Source organism: Nannospalax galili, unplaced genomic scaffold (assembly GCF_000622305.1).
Source record: "Nannospalax galili isolate Female #2095 unplaced genomic scaffold, S.galili_v1.0 scaffold734, whole genome shotgun sequence".
Taxonomy (NCBI): Eukaryota; Metazoa; Chordata; class Mammalia; order Rodentia; family Spalacidae; genus Nannospalax; species Nannospalax galili.
This window is the reverse complement of record NW_008337073.1, coordinates 5,259,615-5,279,327: the sequence shown is the minus strand read 5'-3', so window position 1 is coordinate 5,279,327 and position 19,713 is coordinate 5,259,615. Positions and strand designations below refer to the sequence as shown.

General features: G+C 44.6%; 1 protein-coding gene across 1 annotated transcript in view; it reads left to right on the top strand.

Annotated features, from left to right (window-relative positions):
* Positions 1 to 6: 6 nt before the first annotated feature.
* The window catches only part of Plxnc1 (plexin C1), a 162,803-nt gene continuing 143,096 nt past the window's right edge, over positions 7 to 19,713 (top strand). Inside the window, exons 1-2 of the mRNA XM_008832087.3 lie at positions 7 to 1,110; positions 19,452 to 19,592. Coding sequence (XP_008830309.1) covers positions 52 to 1,110; positions 19,452 to 19,592 — 1,200 coding nt within the window. The 5' untranslated portion in view covers positions 7 to 51. The remainder of the gene's footprint in view (positions 1,111 to 19,451; positions 19,593 to 19,713) is intronic.

The following is a 19,713-nucleotide window of genomic DNA, read 5'->3' as shown; positions in this document are numbered from 1 at the left end:
CCGCCGTCGCCGCCGCCGCGCGCCCTGCCCGGGGGCGGCCCCCCGAGCCCCATGGAGGTCTCCCAGAGGAAGGCGCCGCGCCCCCTGTACCCCGCCGCGCCGCTGCCCCTCATCGCCTATCTGCTGGCGCTTGCGGCGCCCGCCCGGGGCTCGGACGAGCCGGTGTGGCGATCCGAGCAAGCCATCGGAGCCATCGCGGCCAGCCGGGCGGACGGCGTGTTCGTGGCGAGCGGCAGCTGCCTGGACCAGCTGGACTACAGCCTGAAGCACAGACTCTCACGCCTGTACCGGGACCAAGCGGGCAACTGCACGGAGCCGGTCTCGTTGGCGCCCCCCGCGCGGCCCCGGCCCGGGAGCAGCTTCAGCAAGCTGCTGCTACCCTACCGCGAGGGGGCGGGCGGCCTCGAGGGGCTGCTGCTCACCGGCTGGACCTTCGACCGGGGCGCCTGCGAGGTGCGACCCCTGGGCAACCTGAGCCGCAGCTCCCTGCGCAACGGTACGGAGGTGGTGTCGTGCCACCCCCAGGGCTCGACGGCTGGCGTGGTGTACCGCGCGGGTGGCACCGACCGCTGGTACCTAGCGGTAGCCGCCACCTACGTGCTGCCGGAGCCTGAGACAGCGAACCGCTGCAACCCCGCGGCATCTGACCACGACACGGCCATCGCGCTCAAGAACACCGAGGGGCGCAGTCTGGCCACGCAGGAGCTGGGCCGCCTTAAGCTGCGCGGGGGTGCGGGCAGCCTGCACTTCGTGGACGCCTTTCTATGGAACGGCAGCGTCTACTTCCCCTACTATCCCTACAACTACACGAGCGGCGCCGCCACCGGCTGGCCCAGCATGGCGCGCATCGCGCAGAGCACCGAGGTGCTGTTCCAGGGCCAGGCGGCCCTGGACTGCGGCCACGGCCACCCCGACGGCCGCCGCCTGCTGCTGTCCTCCAGCCTGGTGGAGGCCATGGACGTCTGGGCCGGCGTGTTCAGCGCGGCCACCGGAGAGGGCCAGGAGAGGCGCTCGCCCGCTACCACTGCGCTTTGCCTGTTCAGGATGAGTGAGATCCAGGCGCGCGCCAAGAGCTGCAGCTGGGACTTCCAGGCGACCGAGCACAACTGCGTAAGTCCTGCCCCCGGGGCCCGGCGGGGAGCGCAGTCGCTGGGGAGTCGCCGGGGCCCAGGCAGAGCGGGGTGTGTGGGGTGGGGGAGACAGGGGGAGAAGTGGGTGACATTTACCAAGTCTCAGGTTCACATCTCTAGTGGCGGTCTGAGACCACGGGCTACTCTCTAAAAAGCACAGCCTGAGGTCCCCAAAGGGAGAGTGTAAAAAGGGCGGTAGGCGGGGTTGGAGGGAGACTCAAAACTCCAGTGGCTGCCTCTAAGTACCATCCTTCGGAACCAAATAAAGGCGCTAGTCTGGGGTCAAGTCTCCCCTCCGCCCTCTACCCCTAACTGCTACTCCAGACTCATCATCGCCTTTCTGGAGTTTCAAGTAGGCAAGTGGACTTGACCCTCTTGACCAACACAGTTACCCAACACAGTGGCCTCTTTGAAAAGCCATTGGACCTAAAGGGCTTGCTGCCACACCCCGGCCTTTGTGCCCCCACCCGAGGTAAGCCGCCCGCAGTCCATGTCGTGTGGTCTGAAGAGTTTGGTGACCTACTCCCCACCGGTAAATAAATGGTAGCCTGCAAAAGCCGCTCGCAGAACGCCCAGTGTGACCCACTGCGAGGGGGCGGGGCTGTGGCTAGCTGAGAGTGGCCGTGGTCTCTACCTAGGGGAGGGAGAGACGTAGGGAGGCGGAAGGCAGTTTGTACCAGTTTGTGGGTACAAAGCCTCGCCCTGAAGGGAAGAGCAAGGGAAAGTGTTGGGGTGCTCCAGGCAGTTTCTAGGCTCTAGATTCCCACACTAGATGGTGGGGCTCACTGGCACCACCCTTGGGCTGTGCCTGGATCAGGCAAAAGGCACAGGTTTCCCCAGGGCCTCGAGGGCAGCCACTGCTTGAATCTTGAGACTGGCAGTTCTTTGACTGGAAAATAAAGCGGCAGTTCAAGAGGGTGCAGTTAATGGGGATTATGGCGGCATTGTGCACTTCTGCAGAGGCCGTTGCTCTCCCAAGGCTGCTGACAGTAAGTCCACATATGGCTCCTGAGAGGGGAGCCTGCTGAGAGTCTCCTTTATCGCTGGACAGAATTCAAAGAGCAGAAATTAACCGCTACAGGTGTTGCCATTGTATTGATATAAAATGAGTCAAAAGAGAAAGAGGGCAAGTCTCGCTTAGAGAACATGTTGCATGTGTGCATTTATTGTATACCAAGGTACTGGAAACATTGGCTCTAGGGTATATTAATATGTGGGTAGAAAGACATCGCCCATCCCTTTCTTTGCAAAACACATCTTACCAAATATTAGTCCTATTATTCAGGAAGGAGAAGAAGACTCCTGATCACTTGATTCTTTCTCTGCCTCTCTGCAGAGTGCTGGGACAAGCACAGAAATGTCTTTATTTCATTAATAGTATAATTAAAAAATATGTAAAGAGCACACATTACCCCCTAAAATGGCTTAGCCTTGCTGTATGCATATAACTTAATATGTAATATCTGTCTTTATAATCCAGTGACTGAAGTTTGGCAAGTCACTGCCTTCTACTTCTCTGTTGAAAGACTTGAAAGCACACCCCCCCCAAAAGAATTTTACTTAAATCAAGCTTTAGGCACACTTGGTCTCTGGGTTAATGACAAAACAGTTCTGAGGCCCACAGTTGGTAATCACCATGGAAGTCCAAGCTTTGCCATCTGACAGCTGTGTTGTCCTGTGGAGCCAAAACATTTCTCTTGACTGCTTCTACCTATTGGGTACTGGAGGACTCGGTTTCCTTCCAAACCCAGCGGGCATCCTGAATGCACTCAGAGTTTTGGCTCTATCAGGTGTTCCTACTAATGCAGGGATGGGGAAGGGCAGCGGAAGAGGAGGAGCTGTTTATCCATCTTCACAGGTGCTCCCGGGAGAAAGCTGCCCCTTGGAAATCAAGCAAGGGATAAACACATGCTGCCAAAAATCTGGAATGGGAAAAATAAATAAATTAAAAAACGGGTCCCTCCACAGCGTTTCTTGCTGCTGTTATTTATCAAGAATGCCCAGTGAGCTCAGAGCTGTGTGTTCTGAAAGATGGGGTCTCTACCCCCTGATCTTGTCATCCAAGTTAAAAAATACACTCGTTCAAACAATAGCTTGTCATGGCTGCACAGGTGGGAGCTGGGAGTTTTGCTTTTTTTTTTTTCATTTAAGTAAATTCCTTCCTGCTAGTATGCATTGAAAAGCCTTCAATGGGTTTGAATTTTAAGAGGCGTTTGAATGAAAAAAAGGTAGTAGTTTTACTGAAAAAGTGACAATTTTCTAACCAATTAAATAGGCAGATAAGATACTTGATTCAACAAATAGTTGTTCCATGCCAGAGTTTGTGAGCAGTGAGCTGTGCTGGGTACCACTGACTCTGCCATTGAAAGGACAGTAGCAGGTTACAACCCCATTTAATGGGGTCATGGGATCAGTGCGGCCTCAGCTGTCACTCAGGAGAATGTTGTCATTGGATTGCATTTCATTTTCAGGTCTTGGATGTGGTTTTGAAAGGCATGCTGAATTATAGGCGCCTACAGCAGGAGTGGGATCTGAAACACTCTGTAGAGGGAGCCTCAGTGATTGCAACAGCCAACAGTGATTCCTTCTGAGCAGACAGCGTTTTGGTTTTTTGTTTTGGGTTTCCCCCCCCACCCCCATTGATCCACAGGCTGTAAAGCTCAAACAGCTAGATTTGCTTGCTCTCCCCTTCTCTTTCTACTTGGCACCTGTATTTCCCACCTTCCATCAACCATGGGTAGTGACAGAACTGGTGGGGCTATGTTTTCCCATCTCTGGGTTCTCTTATCTCCCACCTATTCATTCTCCCCGAACTTTTCCTGCTGAGGATGAATTTCTGAGCTCTCTGTGCAATGAGTGCATACTCAGTGTTTGCACACTGGGCTTTTTCTTGCTCTGCCTTGCCACTGACTTTCAATATACTTTCACAGTGATAGCACATTAAGTGCAGCTCCCAAGGGCACTATGAAGGCACATCTCTGCACATCTCTAAGGCCCCTGAATAGCACTTCCTCTTGTAGCATTTCGGAGTCTCTCATCAAGTCTGGTTGGTTGGTTCTGTCAGAAGCATCCCATTTTCCAGATGAAGAAGCCACAATCAGTGAAGTAACTTGCTCAAGAAAACGAACTGAGAACCAAAGACTTCAGTTTAATCCCAGGTCTCTCGGTGTCTACTTCTTATTTTTTCTGTCATTCTGGTGCTTGTAGAACTTTCCCTTGAAATAATTTCTGCTAAGATGTAACTCTGAGGGTAGAGGGTGCCCCCTGAAGGTAACATTTGCCTCCAATCTTGAGTTGTGCTTTAAAACTTCATATGATTTACTTTCTTCATTATGTTCCATAATCTACCTGTGCTTAGATTAATATAACAATGTTTTTTTAATTATGTGCATTAATTTATGAAGTTAATTTAACCTCGCTCTCTGAACTTAAACTACCTCTGGCACACCAATGTGTGAAAAATGTTTGCATTTGAGTCTATGAAGATGAACTGTTCCAGATTTGTTTGGCTACCATAGTTGGGTCCTGGGGTTGCTTGTGGATTAAACATAGCCCTGTTACCCATCTGTAGAGGGTATTGTGTTTTCTCATAGTTTGGCACATAGGGCCAGCTTTTCTGATTCTTTCCACTCACTGCAGTCAGATATGTCCCCTTTTTCCATACTCACATAATTCTAAAGTCTGGTATAATTTAGCTGTCATGGAGACAACCTCACAATGCTCACATACTCTCCACTGGCAACAGCCCAAGACACATGTTGCTATTGTGTAAGAAGTGATATTCCAGTTCTCCTTAGCCATGTAACTTACTGACCTTAAGATATACTTTTCCTGTGATGTTTATTCCCCCTCCAGTATCTGTTATGAGTCTGTCTAGCCATTTTGTCATCTGTAGACTAGAATTTTACCTTCATACACCCGTCTGACATGCAAGGGTGTAGTCAGGGACAAGTATAATGATAGAACCCACTTAGAAAGAGGGAAAAAGCAATCATAGCTACTATCTACTGAGTAGTTATTTTGGCCAGGGTTTGTGCAAAGCAATTTACATGCCTTATTTTCTGTTGATTTTCAGTCACCATATGAGGCAAGGACTGTAGTTATTATGATGATTATAGATGAGAAAATTGAAACCCAGAGAATTTCAGTTAGGCTCACAGTTGGTAAATAGCAAAGGATTGAGAACCTGTGTGGTCTAGTTCTAGGACCTGAGCTTTTAACCACTGCTGTGGACAATTTGTCCCCACAGACAGTGGGTTCTGATGTTTATCCTATCCTACCTGGAGTAACCAAGTCTCCTTTAACTGCTATAAGGCCAAATGCTTGTGGACATACAGTGAAACAGAGAATCCATGGTTGTGAACTGAGTTCCTGAGTTTATGTCTGTGACCACCTGAAGTTCTGTCTGGGGCCAGGTGTGGTTTCCCAGCCACCAACTGTCAGTATTGTTCTTTGTATTTGGGCCTGTAAATAACCTCTTTGTGATATTCTCCATTAAACCCCCAGTACCTAGTATAATATCTGGTATGTAGTTAGAGATTAGGAAATACCTGTTGAATGAGTAAATGATGATCTTAGAGGATCATGTTAGAAATAACTGTTTTCTGTACTTGATTGCAGCTCTTTCCTGCTCCTGGTCACCTTATATTCCCTTAAACCTTTTGCTTAATGGCTGATGGCTCAAAGCTCCTCTGCCTCAAGTTCTAGGGTATATGGCATCCTTTCTCCTCTTCTGCCTCTTCCCCGATATCCCTGTTCATTGAAACAGCCAGCCAACCTGAGAGGCACTTTGACCATAGAAACCTGCACAACTGGAATTTCTGTGGTTAATTTAACAATGTGCACAGTTAAACTTTTCAAATTCTACAGGAAAACGGCTTTATATTATAGATTAGTGGTTCCTAAAGTGTGGTGTGTGGAGCAGCAAACCAGCAGTACCTAGGAACTTGCAAGATATGTAAATTCTTAGACATCCGTCCCCCCACATAAGACATTAAATCAGAGACTCTGGAGGTAGGTGGAAGAAAGGCTAGCAACCTGTGTTTTTAAAAGGCCTCAGGGTGATTTGAATTCATGCTCAGATAAAAGAAAGTGAATTTCACTGTATTCCAGCTGAGTCTCCTGGGACAGGGATCTGTCCCATCTTCCCCCTTGCATCTTAACCACAAAATGTCATAAAAAAGTAACCTCCTAATTCTGCTACTCCCATTCACTCCTGTTTGCTTGAGGCATTGCCTAGACAGACTTTTAAAGCCTTACCATTCTTGGGCCTGTGCTCTGAATCTCAAAAAACCGTAGGTGATAATTTAACTAGCTTTCCCCCCTTGAATGATAACAGTTTATTTGTTTATCCTAGGCTGTGGGAAAATTTCTAGAATCTTCTGTTCCAGAACTAATTCCACACACCAGATGTTCTTTCTAAGGGTTTTTTCTTTGCAGTATCAATCCTGACACCAGTTTCTATTCTACTCAGGTACAGTAGGTTGCAAAGCTATGTATGAGTAAGCTCAAGTAAGGAAGGGGACAAGGGATTTCCTATACAGAAACATATAGAGTTACATTGTAATCTAGGAATTAGAGCAGCAGAAACAGTGCTGTGTAATGGTTACATACACAGTCCCTCGAGCCAGGTCAACAGGGACCAAAGCTGCCATTTACCAACTGTGTAAACTTGGGCAAATGGTTTATTTAACCTTTCAGTGCCTTGGCTTTTCATCCATAAGCAGGAATACTGTTTGCTTCACAGGGTTATTGTCTGGATTCATGAGTTAATATGTCGTGTGTGTAATGCTGTGTATGTGTTGACTGTTACCACCATGTGCTCAGTAACAGTAGCAGGATGCTGCTTCATGATGTGGAGTTAGCAGGTGGTCATGAATTGAAGGCAACTTGAAGGAGCTGTGCATCAGGAAATGATTGATGCTCAGTCTAAGATGTCATAGTTAACATAATTTTACATGGCTGCCTAGCTCCATCCTGCTCCCAAGTGACCTCATCTGCTTCCTCAAATATCTGCCCTTCATTGCCTGCATCTGAATATGCCTCAGCCAGCCCAAGTTGACATCTTAATAGCCCTTCACCTTCTTGAGTACTAACTGGTAAATATCTTTCTATAGTATTTAGTCCAGATTACATGAAAATAGATAGAATTGGGTCTAAGTCACCTTTTCACAGCAGATCATGAACGCTTGTTCAGTGTAGGCATTTGTTGACCTTGGGACAAGTGCTAAGTTTTGGTTCAATCAGAAGGGAGTCAAACACATGATAGATAGACCCCAGAAAGTCCTGTGGGTTGAGCCTCTCAGAACAGAATGATGAGAAAGCCACGCTGACCAACTCTTGACTCCAATAGCACAATGTCATCTCTACCTCCCTTAATGGTTCCTGATGACCATTCCTTCCTCCAATGTGTGTAGGCACATTAAGACTGAGAAGTCGCAGCACTACTGTGAGTTGTTCAGCAGAGAAGATAAAAAATAGTGTTGGGTACATTGGATTTTTGTGGTTTTTTTTTTTTTTTTTTTTTTTTTTTTTTTGAGACAGGGTCTTCCTATAGGCCCAGCTGGCCTGTAACTCATTATGTAGATCAGGCTAACCTCTATCTCACAGAGATCCACCTGCCTCTGCCTCCTGAGTGCTGAGATTAAAGGCATGTACCACCACACCCAACCTTGTTTTGGTTTTTTAATATACTCACAGTTTTTCTTAGTTATAATATTCTTTCTTGGTGAAATACTAATTTTTATATGTTCACAAAATAAATACACCTATGACCTGCAATTCAGTTACTATAACTGATTTTCATATCAATTTGTCTACTTAATCATTGTATATACTGTTTCCTTCAGAGAAGTGAATTATCAGGAAATCTGACCCCATTCCTATCCCAACAAACTTTTGTGTGAAGAGTCAGATCATCAATATTTTGGCTTTGAAACTACTCACAATCTCTTGTCACAGTTGCTCACCTTACACTGTCCTGTGAATGCAACCATAGATGGTACATAAATGAACCCATAGAGCTATGTTTCAATAAAATTTTATGGATGCTGAAACTTGAATTCCTTCTAATTTTTATTTGCCATGGATTATTCTTTCTTTAAAAATTTTTTTTCAAACCATGTAAAAATGAAAAAACTATTCTTAGCTCATGGGCCATTCAAAACACAGGCAGGAAGCCAGATGTGGCCCACAGGTGGTAGCCTGCCAACTGCTACTCTCCTGGGAAGAGGGAAAGGAAAGCAAGCCTTCTCCATGCAGTCTGGTACTCACAGTGGAAGGGATGTAACAGAAAGAGGTTTGGAGGCCCCAAGAAACAGTGTCACCCTCAGCGCAGGAAGACTGGGAAAGCTCCAGGAGCCGTGGCACTGACGCTTGAGCTGTGGCATGATGCTGAGTGAGGAAGGCAGGAAGAGACTTCTGCAGAGCAGCCAGCTTGTGCGCAAATGGGATGTTGAGTGAGTCCGTGAGCCACAGGCCACTCACCCTGGCTGGGGAGTGTCCAGAAATGAGTGTGCAGGGCCAGATGGCGAAGGGCTTAATGAGACAGGCAAAGGTGGGTAGATTTATCCTGATGGCTGGTCACTTCCAGACTTTCCAAACCTTGTTTTTAAGATAAACACTTGCCCAGAACCTCCATATGTTCAAATGAACAGCAGATCCCCATTGATGTGCTGCTCTGAGTAAGAACATTGGCAAAGGCAGAGAAGGGGTGAAGCAGGTAAAAAGGTCCCCAGACCCTGCAGTCTGCCAGCGTTAGCCCTGCTTGTCCCTGAGTCATCTCAAAGGAGTTTCTGCTGAGTGGGGATGGGAAAGGCTAGGCTAAGGCTGCAGGGGGCCATCAGCAGATTTAGAAACATACCCACTCCAAGTGTGTTCTAGAAAGATCATAGAAGATAAAGTGGGTAAGACTAGAGGAAAAACAACCTATTAGAAGGGGACAGCCATTGGTTCAAATCAGTAATTTCTTGAATTTCTATTCTGGGCCCAGCAATGTGTGAAAATACTCTATCAGCAGTAAACGGGGAAGACAATAAACATTTAGGGTTATTTTCATATTAAAATGATAGCTAAATGTGCAGAAGCATCTACTATATACCATTGTTCTAGGCACTTTTCCAGTATTAGCCTGTTTAATTCTCACTGTGACTTTACAAAGTGAGAAATATTAGTACTCCTAGTTTGCAGATGAGGAAACCCAGAGACCCACAGCTAAGCAGGTGACAAAGCAGCTATTTTAAGGAGTGCATTGGGGAAAGTTTTCTCTAAGAAGAGCAAGATTTGTTGTGCGTGCCCCCCATGGAGAGCTGAGAATGTGCTTTCCTTACAAATGGAGAGGAAGTACAACCGCTCATGGGAAAAGCACTCCATCAGTGTGAGGAGCAAAAGGTAAGTGTGGCTGGGGATGGGAGGTAGTGAGGTGGGGAGGAGATAGATTTTATGCTCAAAATCTAGGAGAGAACCTTGGGAGGGAAGTGAAATGATTGAATTTGAATTCCTAAATCATGACTGCCCTGTGGGGAATGGCTGAGAGACTGGCCCAGTAGATGCAGGGAAGCTTCAGGAGGCTCTTGTAGAACTTGGGGGCAAGAAATAATGTTGCCTTGGTCAAGAGTGGTAGCAAAGAGGGACACAAATGGATTCTTGTTTATTGCCATAATCCAACTGAGAGATAATGAGGACCTGAACTGAGGTGTGGCAGTGCATGTGGAAAGGAGGGATGGAATGAGATAACATCTTAAGATGTCATATTGAGAAGTGTTGGCATCCTGTTAGAAGATGAATTTAATTGCTGTTGATCTTTAGATGCTTTTGAGATACCCAGAAAGACCTAGGAAAGAGGAACTTGGCAATAGATTTAGGAAGTGGGGTCTGCTGTCTAAGGCTTGGGTTGTGTCAGGCACTGTGTTTGGCCTACATGACCCTGACAGGACTGTGTGTGCCTTGATGGGTATCTTAATCTGCTTTTTTTTTTTTTTTTTTTTGCTATAACAAAATACCTAGTTCAGGTTATAAAGAAGTTTGGACTAGAGAGATGGCTTAACAGTTAAGAGCACTGGCTGCTCTTCAAGAGGACCTGGGTTTAGTTCCCAGCACCCACATGGCAGCTAACAACAGTCTGTAACTCTAGTTCCAGAGGATCTGATGCCCTATTCTGGCCTCTGTGGGGCACTGCACAATTTGGATGTGTTTACATACATGAAGGCAAAACACTCACACACATAAGAAAATAAAAGTTAATTTTAAAAAAGAACACTTAGAAGTTTATTTGAATCAGAATTCTGAAGGCTGGGAAGTCCAACAGCATGGTATTGGCATCTGGAGAGGGCCCTCTTGCTGCATCTTAACATGGAGGGCATAATGTGGTAAGATAGACTAAACGTGCAAATGCCATGGTAGGGGCCCTACTCCATGACCTCATCTAAGCCAGGGTCCCACCTTCAAATACCATTACCATGTGAATATGGGAACTCTGCTTCTCACACATGAAACCACAGCAAGGGATGGGGCCAGGCCAGCTCAACCTCGTTTCCAGGCATCCAGGAGGCTACCCGTTACCCAGTGAGTTGAACCCTCAGCAAATGATTATAGAACTGTGAAGAAGGCTCTCTTCATCTAATGGAAAAGACAGTGATAATAGCAGATTGAGATAAGAGCTTCCAAGCCATGTTGGTGCTGAAGCTGTATTTATAGGAAGAGTAAAAGCCAGGCAGTCTCAAGGAAATGAAGTTTCCGGGGGACTCCCTTTCCCAGTAAGGCGGGATTCCTTGTCATCCTCCCCCCCCGCCCCCCACCAACCTGGTTGAAGAAGCGCCGTTATCTAATGTACCAGCTGTTCCTCATCATTGCTCATTGGTCTCCTCTGGAGGCTCTTTTCTCCACCAGTGACCCCTTTTAAGAACTGGATTCCAAGTGCTGACCCTTGTTTCTCTGAGGCAATAGGAGGGAGGGAGCCTGAGCAGCTGTAGCTGTGAGTGTCGCCTCGGGTCAGGCTCCCATTCTCTGCACTATTTCTCTCTTTTTTTTAACCCTATGGGAGTCATGTGTTATGGGCCTCTGATGAAGCCTGTAGCTCCCTTCTCATCATATTTTTAGTGCATAAAATAAACACTGGGCTGTGAAATAAACCAATTATATTGCTATACAAATATATCATTGTATAGTAATATATCTTAACACATTCAACAGCAAAATCTAACAGCAGTAACTACCATAATTTCAAAGTAGAGATGAGCTTAAATGATATTTTGAGATATCTGCAGCAACTATAAAATGCTATGAAAATATCTGATTTCTTTTGGTGACAGAGTCATGGGATCATTTAATACTACTGTGGACTGAATCTAAAATTAAAGGAAACACTAAGTTTCAGTTAGAGCTTGCTAAAATAAAGATGTACTCCACCCCCCCATCCTGTTTCTTTGATTTTCTGAATTCTGCCCCTGAACTGAGAATATAAAGTGGGGAGCCCCCACTCTAACCATTAATTTAAGTTTCAGAAACCATGGCATAAAATGTAAAGTGTTTCTTTTTGCTTCGAAGCTCATTTGATTGGCTTATTTTGACTATGGGATTACACCTGTCTGTATTTTATAGATCTAACATTTAGCCAACAGCAAGTGTTCCATAGATAATGAATGGATGAATAGATGGATGGAGGATGCGTGGATAATGGATGGGTAGATGGTAGATGGCTGGCTGGCTGCATGATGGGTGGATAGGCAGATAGATGAATGGATGGCTAGATGATGGATGGATGGCTAGATGGTGGATGGATGAATGATGGTTGGATAGACGGATAGATGATGGATGAATGATGGGTGGATAGGTGGATGGATGGATGAAGAAAATGCCAAGAGAAGAAATTATTATCTAAAACCTCACAATGCATAAGTCATAGAGCTTGAACTTGAACCCACCTAGTTTCTATCTGAAATCTCTTATTTTTTCTACTCCCTGCTTCATCAGTAACTTATTTTGAATTGAAACAATTCTAAGCTGTTGTGCATAAAATTATATTGTTCTTTTAAAATTATATCTCACACTCTAATACACAATGAGTTTTTCATTACATTTATTTATTTATTTATTGTATGCATGTGCATGACAGTGTGCACATCTGGAGGTCAGATGGCAATGTTCAGGAATCAGTTTTCTTCTACTATGTGGGTCCTGGGGATCAAACCCAGATCGTCAGGCTTGGCCATAAGTGCCTTTACTCACTGAGCAATATCCTTAGACCTTAATTATGTTATTCTAATTATAGGAAAGAGCAGTCTTGTTCTTTACTTTGCTAGAGCACATGTTGAATACTTTGTTTACTTCTTATTTGCATGTTTGTGTTGCTGTTTGTTGTTGTTTGACAAATGTTTCTATATTGCCCAAGGCTATAGGCTAGCTTAAAACTTGTTATATAGCCCAAGCTTGCCTCAAATTCATGATGCTTTTGCCTTAGTCTCCTGAGTACTGGGAATATAGGTGTGCACCATTACATCCAGTTTTAGAAACACATCTTAATTAGTAATACACTTAATCAGTAGGTTGTCTATAGATTAAGAAGATGATAGATCCAGAAACTCTTGCAAGTTATTGATGAACTGTGATACGAAATTCAGAAAAGGCCAAGTACATGGTGGCAGAAGGTGTGGAATGGTTTACTATTGCTCCCCAAGGCAGAAGCAAAACCTGCTATTTACAAGGGACAAATCTTAGCTCCGTTGAATAACTCTATAAAGATTAGGTCTACTTAGCAATGTTCCATAGTTGCCTAATGAGATATTGATTGAAAGTATTCAAACATTGATCATATACTTATTTATTCATTCAATAAACACTTATTGACAACTTACCGTGAGCTGAATGGTGAGGTAGGTAGATACCACTTTCAAACAGTACAACAAGGCAAACTGTTGCAGAGCTTAGAGTCTATTGGGAGACAGACAATAAATACAAATTAAAAAACAATTATAGGTATTCTGAAGCAACTAAGTTGAATGTTATGATTCAGAATAACAACTGGGGTGGGACTGGGGAGAGCTGTATTTCTGTGTTGGTGAAAAATTAACTTAAAATGTAAAATATTAAAAAGAACCAGTCCAGAGGGGCTAGAGAGATGACTCAGGTTAAGAGCACTTGGCTATTCTTGCAGAGGAACCGGGTTTGGTTTCCCGCACCCACATGACGGCTAATAATCACCTGTAACTCCAGTTCCCTCGCTGATCTCCTCAGGCATTGTATGACACAGGTGCCCTTATATACATGCAGGCAGTACACTCATACACATTAAAATAAAGAACTGGTTCATGAGGAATGGAAGAGGAAGATGCAGAAATAGTATGTGGAAAGGTCCTGGAGTAGAAAGGTGGTAAGGTATAGCTGAAAGAAAAGCACTGTGCGAACGAAGCAGCAGAAGGAGGAGTGGTAAGGAATGAGTCTGAAGCAGACAGGGACCAGCTTGGGGATCTCAGAGGTCATAGGTATGTAAATCTAACTACAGTGGGAAACCGCTTGACTTAAAGGTCACCTTGACTGCTGAAAAGCAGATTGTGGTTATAAGGGAGAGACCAGTAAATCAAGAGGGAGCCGCTGGAGGCCTGATCTGGGTTGAGCCCGTGGAGATGAAGGTAATAGATTCAAGATTGTTGGGAAACTGGCTGGGGGAATGATGGGAATAGAGCACCTGGAGATGATTGGTGGTATGGTTCACTATAAGGAAGAGTACAGAGGAACAACATGCTGGCAAGAAAGAAAAGTCGGGACATTTTCAGCAATGCTGAAGCCTCGTCATGGATTCTGGTAGCTTTCACTATAGCATGATGAAATTAGATGTATTTGAAAAGGTGTAAGAGGGGACTTGGCAGTATTCAGAATGTAGGGCAACTTCTGGCATCTTGTGGACAGGGGACCAGGATGCTAATAAGTCTCAAATCTCATGGGACATCCCTGATGATGAAAAAGTATCCCAGCTAGAACATCGGTAGCTTCCTTATGGACAAATGTTCGTGAAGTAAGTCACCTTCAATTTAAGAAACTGAGATAATTATCTGCTGGTCACAGTAGTCTCTGTTCATAGCTTTTTATGAATGATTTAGGCTGTCTTTTCAAAAGTATTTGGCTGAAATTAGCTGGAGGGACAGAGGGAAGGAGACTAAAATGGGATGGATATAAAGCAGGAAGGAAGAAAGTTGGGGCATAGATTTCAGCAGTGGGAGATGCAGAACATAGGGCAGAGGTGGAAAGGGAGGTTGTGATAGCAGGAATCTTTTGAGTGTGCCCAGAAGGTACGCTACATACCAGGTGAACTGCCACACAGCTCTGCCCCCAGCTTCCCTCCTTACTGCATACTTCCTGGACTCCTCCTTTGTTTCTAAATTTCCCATTTAAATTTTTCCTTCAGATGGTCCCAGAGATGCCGTAAACTTGGTCAGAGCCCAATGATACAGTATACTCTAGATCAATAGGGGAGGTGACAGGGCCTGAATGGCTAGTAAAGTCCCGCTCCAACTTGGGTGAATAGTCATTCTTTCTATTTCTTTAGCTTGGTAAAGATAATTTTCTAATTATTGTCATTCACATGGTGTCATTTGGGCCTCAAGCAGCAGTGCTGCTGCTAGGCAGAGCATGAGGTAGGACTGTGTTCATTGTACAAAGTGGTCACTGAAGTTTCATAATGGCAAGTGTGTCCCTGGTGAGTCATAGAGAGCAAATGATGGAGACACTGCTTGAAAACAAATGTAACTCATGGGAACAGAACACCAAACCGAAAAGGGACATTTTAGCAGTGTGTGAGAAATTAGTAAGTGCCAGCTGGCATCTACCTTCATTACATAAGGAAAAAAACAAACATTCAAGAGTCCTTTTAACATGGGTTAGGTGAGAGGCTTGATTCTCACTTGGCCCCCAACACTGGAGACCCAACTTTGCACCTAGCCCCAAACACCTGGCCTAAACCTCCCCAAATGGCACTATCAGTCACATGGTATGGCAGTCAGGCCTAAGGTGTTGCTCAATGCCAAGACTTGCCTTTCACACCCTGGAAATCATGATTGGTGCCCCCTGGGGTTTTATGGTATACAATGTGTGGGGCACAACTGCAGTGTTTATTGTCCCTGAAAAATAGTACAAAGTAGCTATAAAGAAGGGTGAATGTTTGCCTCATGATATGGCCACTACCACCTGTGTATGTGAGGGCCTATACACATGCACACACAAGCACACACATGTACACATGAATATTGCCATGTGCCCCTCCTCCATAGCTTGATCTCAGTTTGATATGTTGGACTCAAAACTGTCGCTCTTAAAATCTAAACATCATTTGAGACAAGGGCCCTTTTTCCTCCAACAGAGGAGTTTCCTCTTAGTGAGGCTAAAGTGTAGGCGTGTCGTTATGGTTAGGCCTGGCAGGAAGGAGAAGGAGAATGACACCTCGGCGGGAACTGAGAAAGCCCAAAGGGGAGACAAGGTTTAGAGCTAAATCAAGATTGGATTTTGTCATGAAAGGCAGAACTGGCAAAAGCATCATTACAAGGCATTAACCTTGTTACACACAGACGAACAAGCAGAGGCTGGGATTCAGAAATAAATTACACATAATAAACTAGACAGAATAGGCTGAGAGCAACATTAGTGATTATGCCCTAAGGGGAGAGAAGGGCAAGATAGAAAATAGGCCAGGGGGGTGGAAAGAGTAAGAATAATTTCTGGACACAGGGGGCCACTAGCACAATTTCCCCACCTTGCTTGGCTCCCTAGGTATTAACTTCACTTTGTGAGGAGGTTTCTCTGGAGCCTGTCTTTCTTTTGTTTTCATTTGCTGAAATGAGCATAAGAAAGGCATTCAGAGGGCTCCCTTTTTTCCATTCACAGGGACCTGTCCATTTCTGTGTGTTTCCAGCACAAAAGAATCCATTTCCATTCAGCCAGAGCAGCCCCTAGAGTTTCCTAGAGGTCCAAGCCTCCTCTTTCCTATTTTTTTCCAGGCTCATAATTGACTACAAAGTCCTGTCTATGGCTAGGGCCTCCCAGCTGGTCCAGTGCCTAGGGCCTCCCAGCTGGTCCAGTGCCTGATTCAACTAGTTATCATTCTTATTTCTTAAGCAGTGACTCATTTTTTTTTGTTCCAAGCTACACAAAAACCAATCAACAGTGGCTTAACTCATGACAGCTATTGTTAACTTAGTAAAAAAAAAAAAAAAAAAAAAAGTGTCCTCAAGAACCTAGCATTTCTTACCTTTCTCTTGCACTAATCTTAGCATGCTGTTTTTCATCCTCCATCTTGGATTTCATGGAAGCAAAATGTCTGCCACCAGTCTGCACATGATGACCTCATATAACTATATTCCAAGAGAGGAAGGGAAGAAGAGGCAATGGGTTCGCTTAAAGGGCCTTCTCTTATCAGTAAGAAAACTTATTCCCAGAGCCCTTCCAGTATGCCTCTTGACTAGAACTGGGACCCATGGATACTTAACTCTTTGAGGTGGGAGAGGGCAAGTATCTGGCAATGGAACATATGTATGTTGCCCTTTTCTTGGACTGATCATGATTCCCACCAGGCATGAGTAACTGCCATCTAAAGGAAACTTAAGGTCTTTTGGCCACAAAGGTAGGAACAACTCCTTGGGTGTGATAGCAACCGTTTACATTTTTAAATAGGGTAGTGATAGCAAGCATGGGTTACCTATGTGTTACTGTGTGTCAGACACTTTTACTATGCTCTGCTGAGGTTTGTATGCTAACTGACTCAGTCCTCAAAACAAGTGTTTGGAAGGAAAGTTATTATCAACCCTCCTATGGTATAGAGGATGAAATGATGTGCTCAGAATTTACTTAGCTAGAAAATAACAGGGCCTGGACTTAAACCCAGGTGTCAGGCTTACTACCCTATACTGCTCCCATCAGGTAAGAGGATCAAATACATGCCAAATAGCACACCGTGAATAATATGTTAGGTGGCATTATTGCTAACACACTTACTACCATCTCATAACTAGCCTACCAGTCAGGCACGTTGGCCTTAGCAGACAGCTGAGAAAGCCAACTCCCACATGGGCTAAATAAGTTGCCCAGGTCACCCAGTGAGTGAGAAACAAACTCACAGGCAGACTAGTCCCTGGTGGTTTGTTCCATCCCACCAGTCTCTCAAGTGGGACAACACTTGATTGAATGGCTATGCTACTTAAGTTGCTGTTGGCCTAGGGCTTAGTTTGGAAAACTATATTGTCTGAGGAGCAGTCAGAAGTCAAGGGAGGATGCTAGAGCACAGGAGATGGTAATTTGGGGACAATTTTCTCCTTGTTCCCTTGCAGGTTTTGAACTGCTTCTATGATTTGGAGCTGATCTTTGGCAAACAAGGTATCTCACCCAGCCTCAGCTAAGGCCATCCATGTCATCATTGTTCTTGGCTAACTGAAATAATTATTTAGCACCTACTGTACACCAGACAGACCTGAAACAATATAATCTTATCTGATCCTTGTGGATAATCTATAACCCACTGTCATTACTCTTTCTGTGTTGTAAGATGACAAGGAGTCATCTAGTCAAAGATAGTGTTAAAACGTTCTAGAAGCCCAGAAATGATGCCCAGTTCCCTGATTTAGCCTCTCTGTGATGCTCAAATATTTAATAAAAATGATAGGCATGGTCATCTGATCTTACATTTGAATGGTTCTGCTTTTATTTTAAGGCAAGATATGTGATATGTATGTGATTTTCTTTTTCAATTTAAAGGTCAGCAGACTTTTCTTCTGTTCATAAAATCACAAGGCTTCCTTATCTAAACAGTGGTCTAGTGTTCCAGTCCTCAGACCCAAAGAGATGTTTTTCCTTAACTTTAATTTGAACAGGACAGCTCCTCATCTTCCTTGATAGCATAAGAAACATTGTCTTCTCATAGGGAAAACAAATCTCTAATGGGCTTTTTAAAACTCTTTAAGGGAGTTCACTATAGAACACTTTATGCAAATGAATTGTTCTCTGAGGTTATGACATCTCTTCCTTGAAAAGTGATCAAGGCATTGGAGGAATCTTTGATAGTTGATCTTTTTTTCCACAGAATAACTTCCACAAGAAATATTGATGGTACTTTAAAGTCTTCAGAAATCAATTTAGTCCACAAATCCATTTAGTTTAGATGTTAATGAAATTTGGTGGGTTTAAAAACAATGAATATTTAGTAAGACATAAATTGAAAGACATAAACACTGTTGGCAATAATATAATGAAGTTAATAAGTCTTGGGCTCCCCCTGCCCACCTCCCTGCTTCCCAAATCGGGCCATTTCAGAAATTCCTGTGATGCTCACTGAAATTTGCCAGTTTTCCACTGACTGAAACTTAAATGTGCCTTTGAAAACCATAGTACAGTTGGGAACCGGACTCTGGCAGATAAAGTATGCTATCACACTGTGTTCAGTCCCCACAGCCTGCAACGGTTCTCTCTTAGCTTCCTATCTTCCAGAGATTTGTATAACAAACTCAGCTTCCTGTCGTTGGAGGCAGGAAGCAGCATGGGGCCCTTCATACCTTTTAAACAAAACGATAAGACATTTTTTGGTCTGCACTCCCTCTCCTCCGGGTTTAAAGAGGGGCTTTATTTAATGATCAGGAGCAAGCATGTGATTGCATGTGCTGAAAGCCTCAGACCATTGAAATGCGTTTAGGTTGAGAGTTTGTGCTTTTCACTTCCTCTTTAACAGCATCAGCTCAGGGTCCAGTCCTACTTCGTTCCTCTTTAGCTGGGTCACTGTGCCTTACCACCTTCCATAATTCTATCCACCCTCTGCTCTCTGCCCTCTGCTTTAGTTACTTGGTCCTTGGATGTCACATAACACTTTTCTTGTCAATCCAGAAACCCTCCTCTCTGCCATGCTAGGATTGTCTGAATCACATTTTGGGAAATGTTTGTATTTACTGTCATAGAAACCTAGCTAAAATGAATCACAGCAGGATCCTGCAAATAGCCAAGGGTAAGAGTGTCTTCCTCCCGGTTCAGAAGTGGGCTTTCTCCTGGCAATAAAGTGGAACTCGGTTTCATCTATCAGCTGGGGGGAAGTGTTAAATGGATGGCCAGCTCACTGCTGGCAATCAATACATGTGAATACATAGCAAACATGTCACTTTCTATGAGTTGGGCAAGCATGGTGGGTTGGCAGAGGAAGTTACTGAGCTGTTCCTGGGGTCTTGTTGAAGAGGCTACATCTGAGGTCCAGAAGTACAAACTGTCCTGAGAGGTCATGAGTGATGTTTTATCAGCATGATGAGAAGTATTACCATTAAAAATTATCTTTTTTCTTATTTGTGCATTTGTGTGCATGTTCAGAAAGAAGGGGATCAACCTGAACGAGTCCAGCCAATCGCATCGTCTACGTTGATCCATTCCGACCTGACATCCGTTTATGGCACCGTGGTAATGAACAGGACTGTTTTATTCTTGGGGACTGGAGATGGCCAGTTACTTAAGGTTGGTTTTCTGTGCCTTCTTCGAATGTCTGATTTTTTTTTCTAAAAAAACTTCATTGAGAATTTCATACATGTATATAAGGTGTTTTGATCAAATCCATGCCCACTCCCCCCTCTGAAGA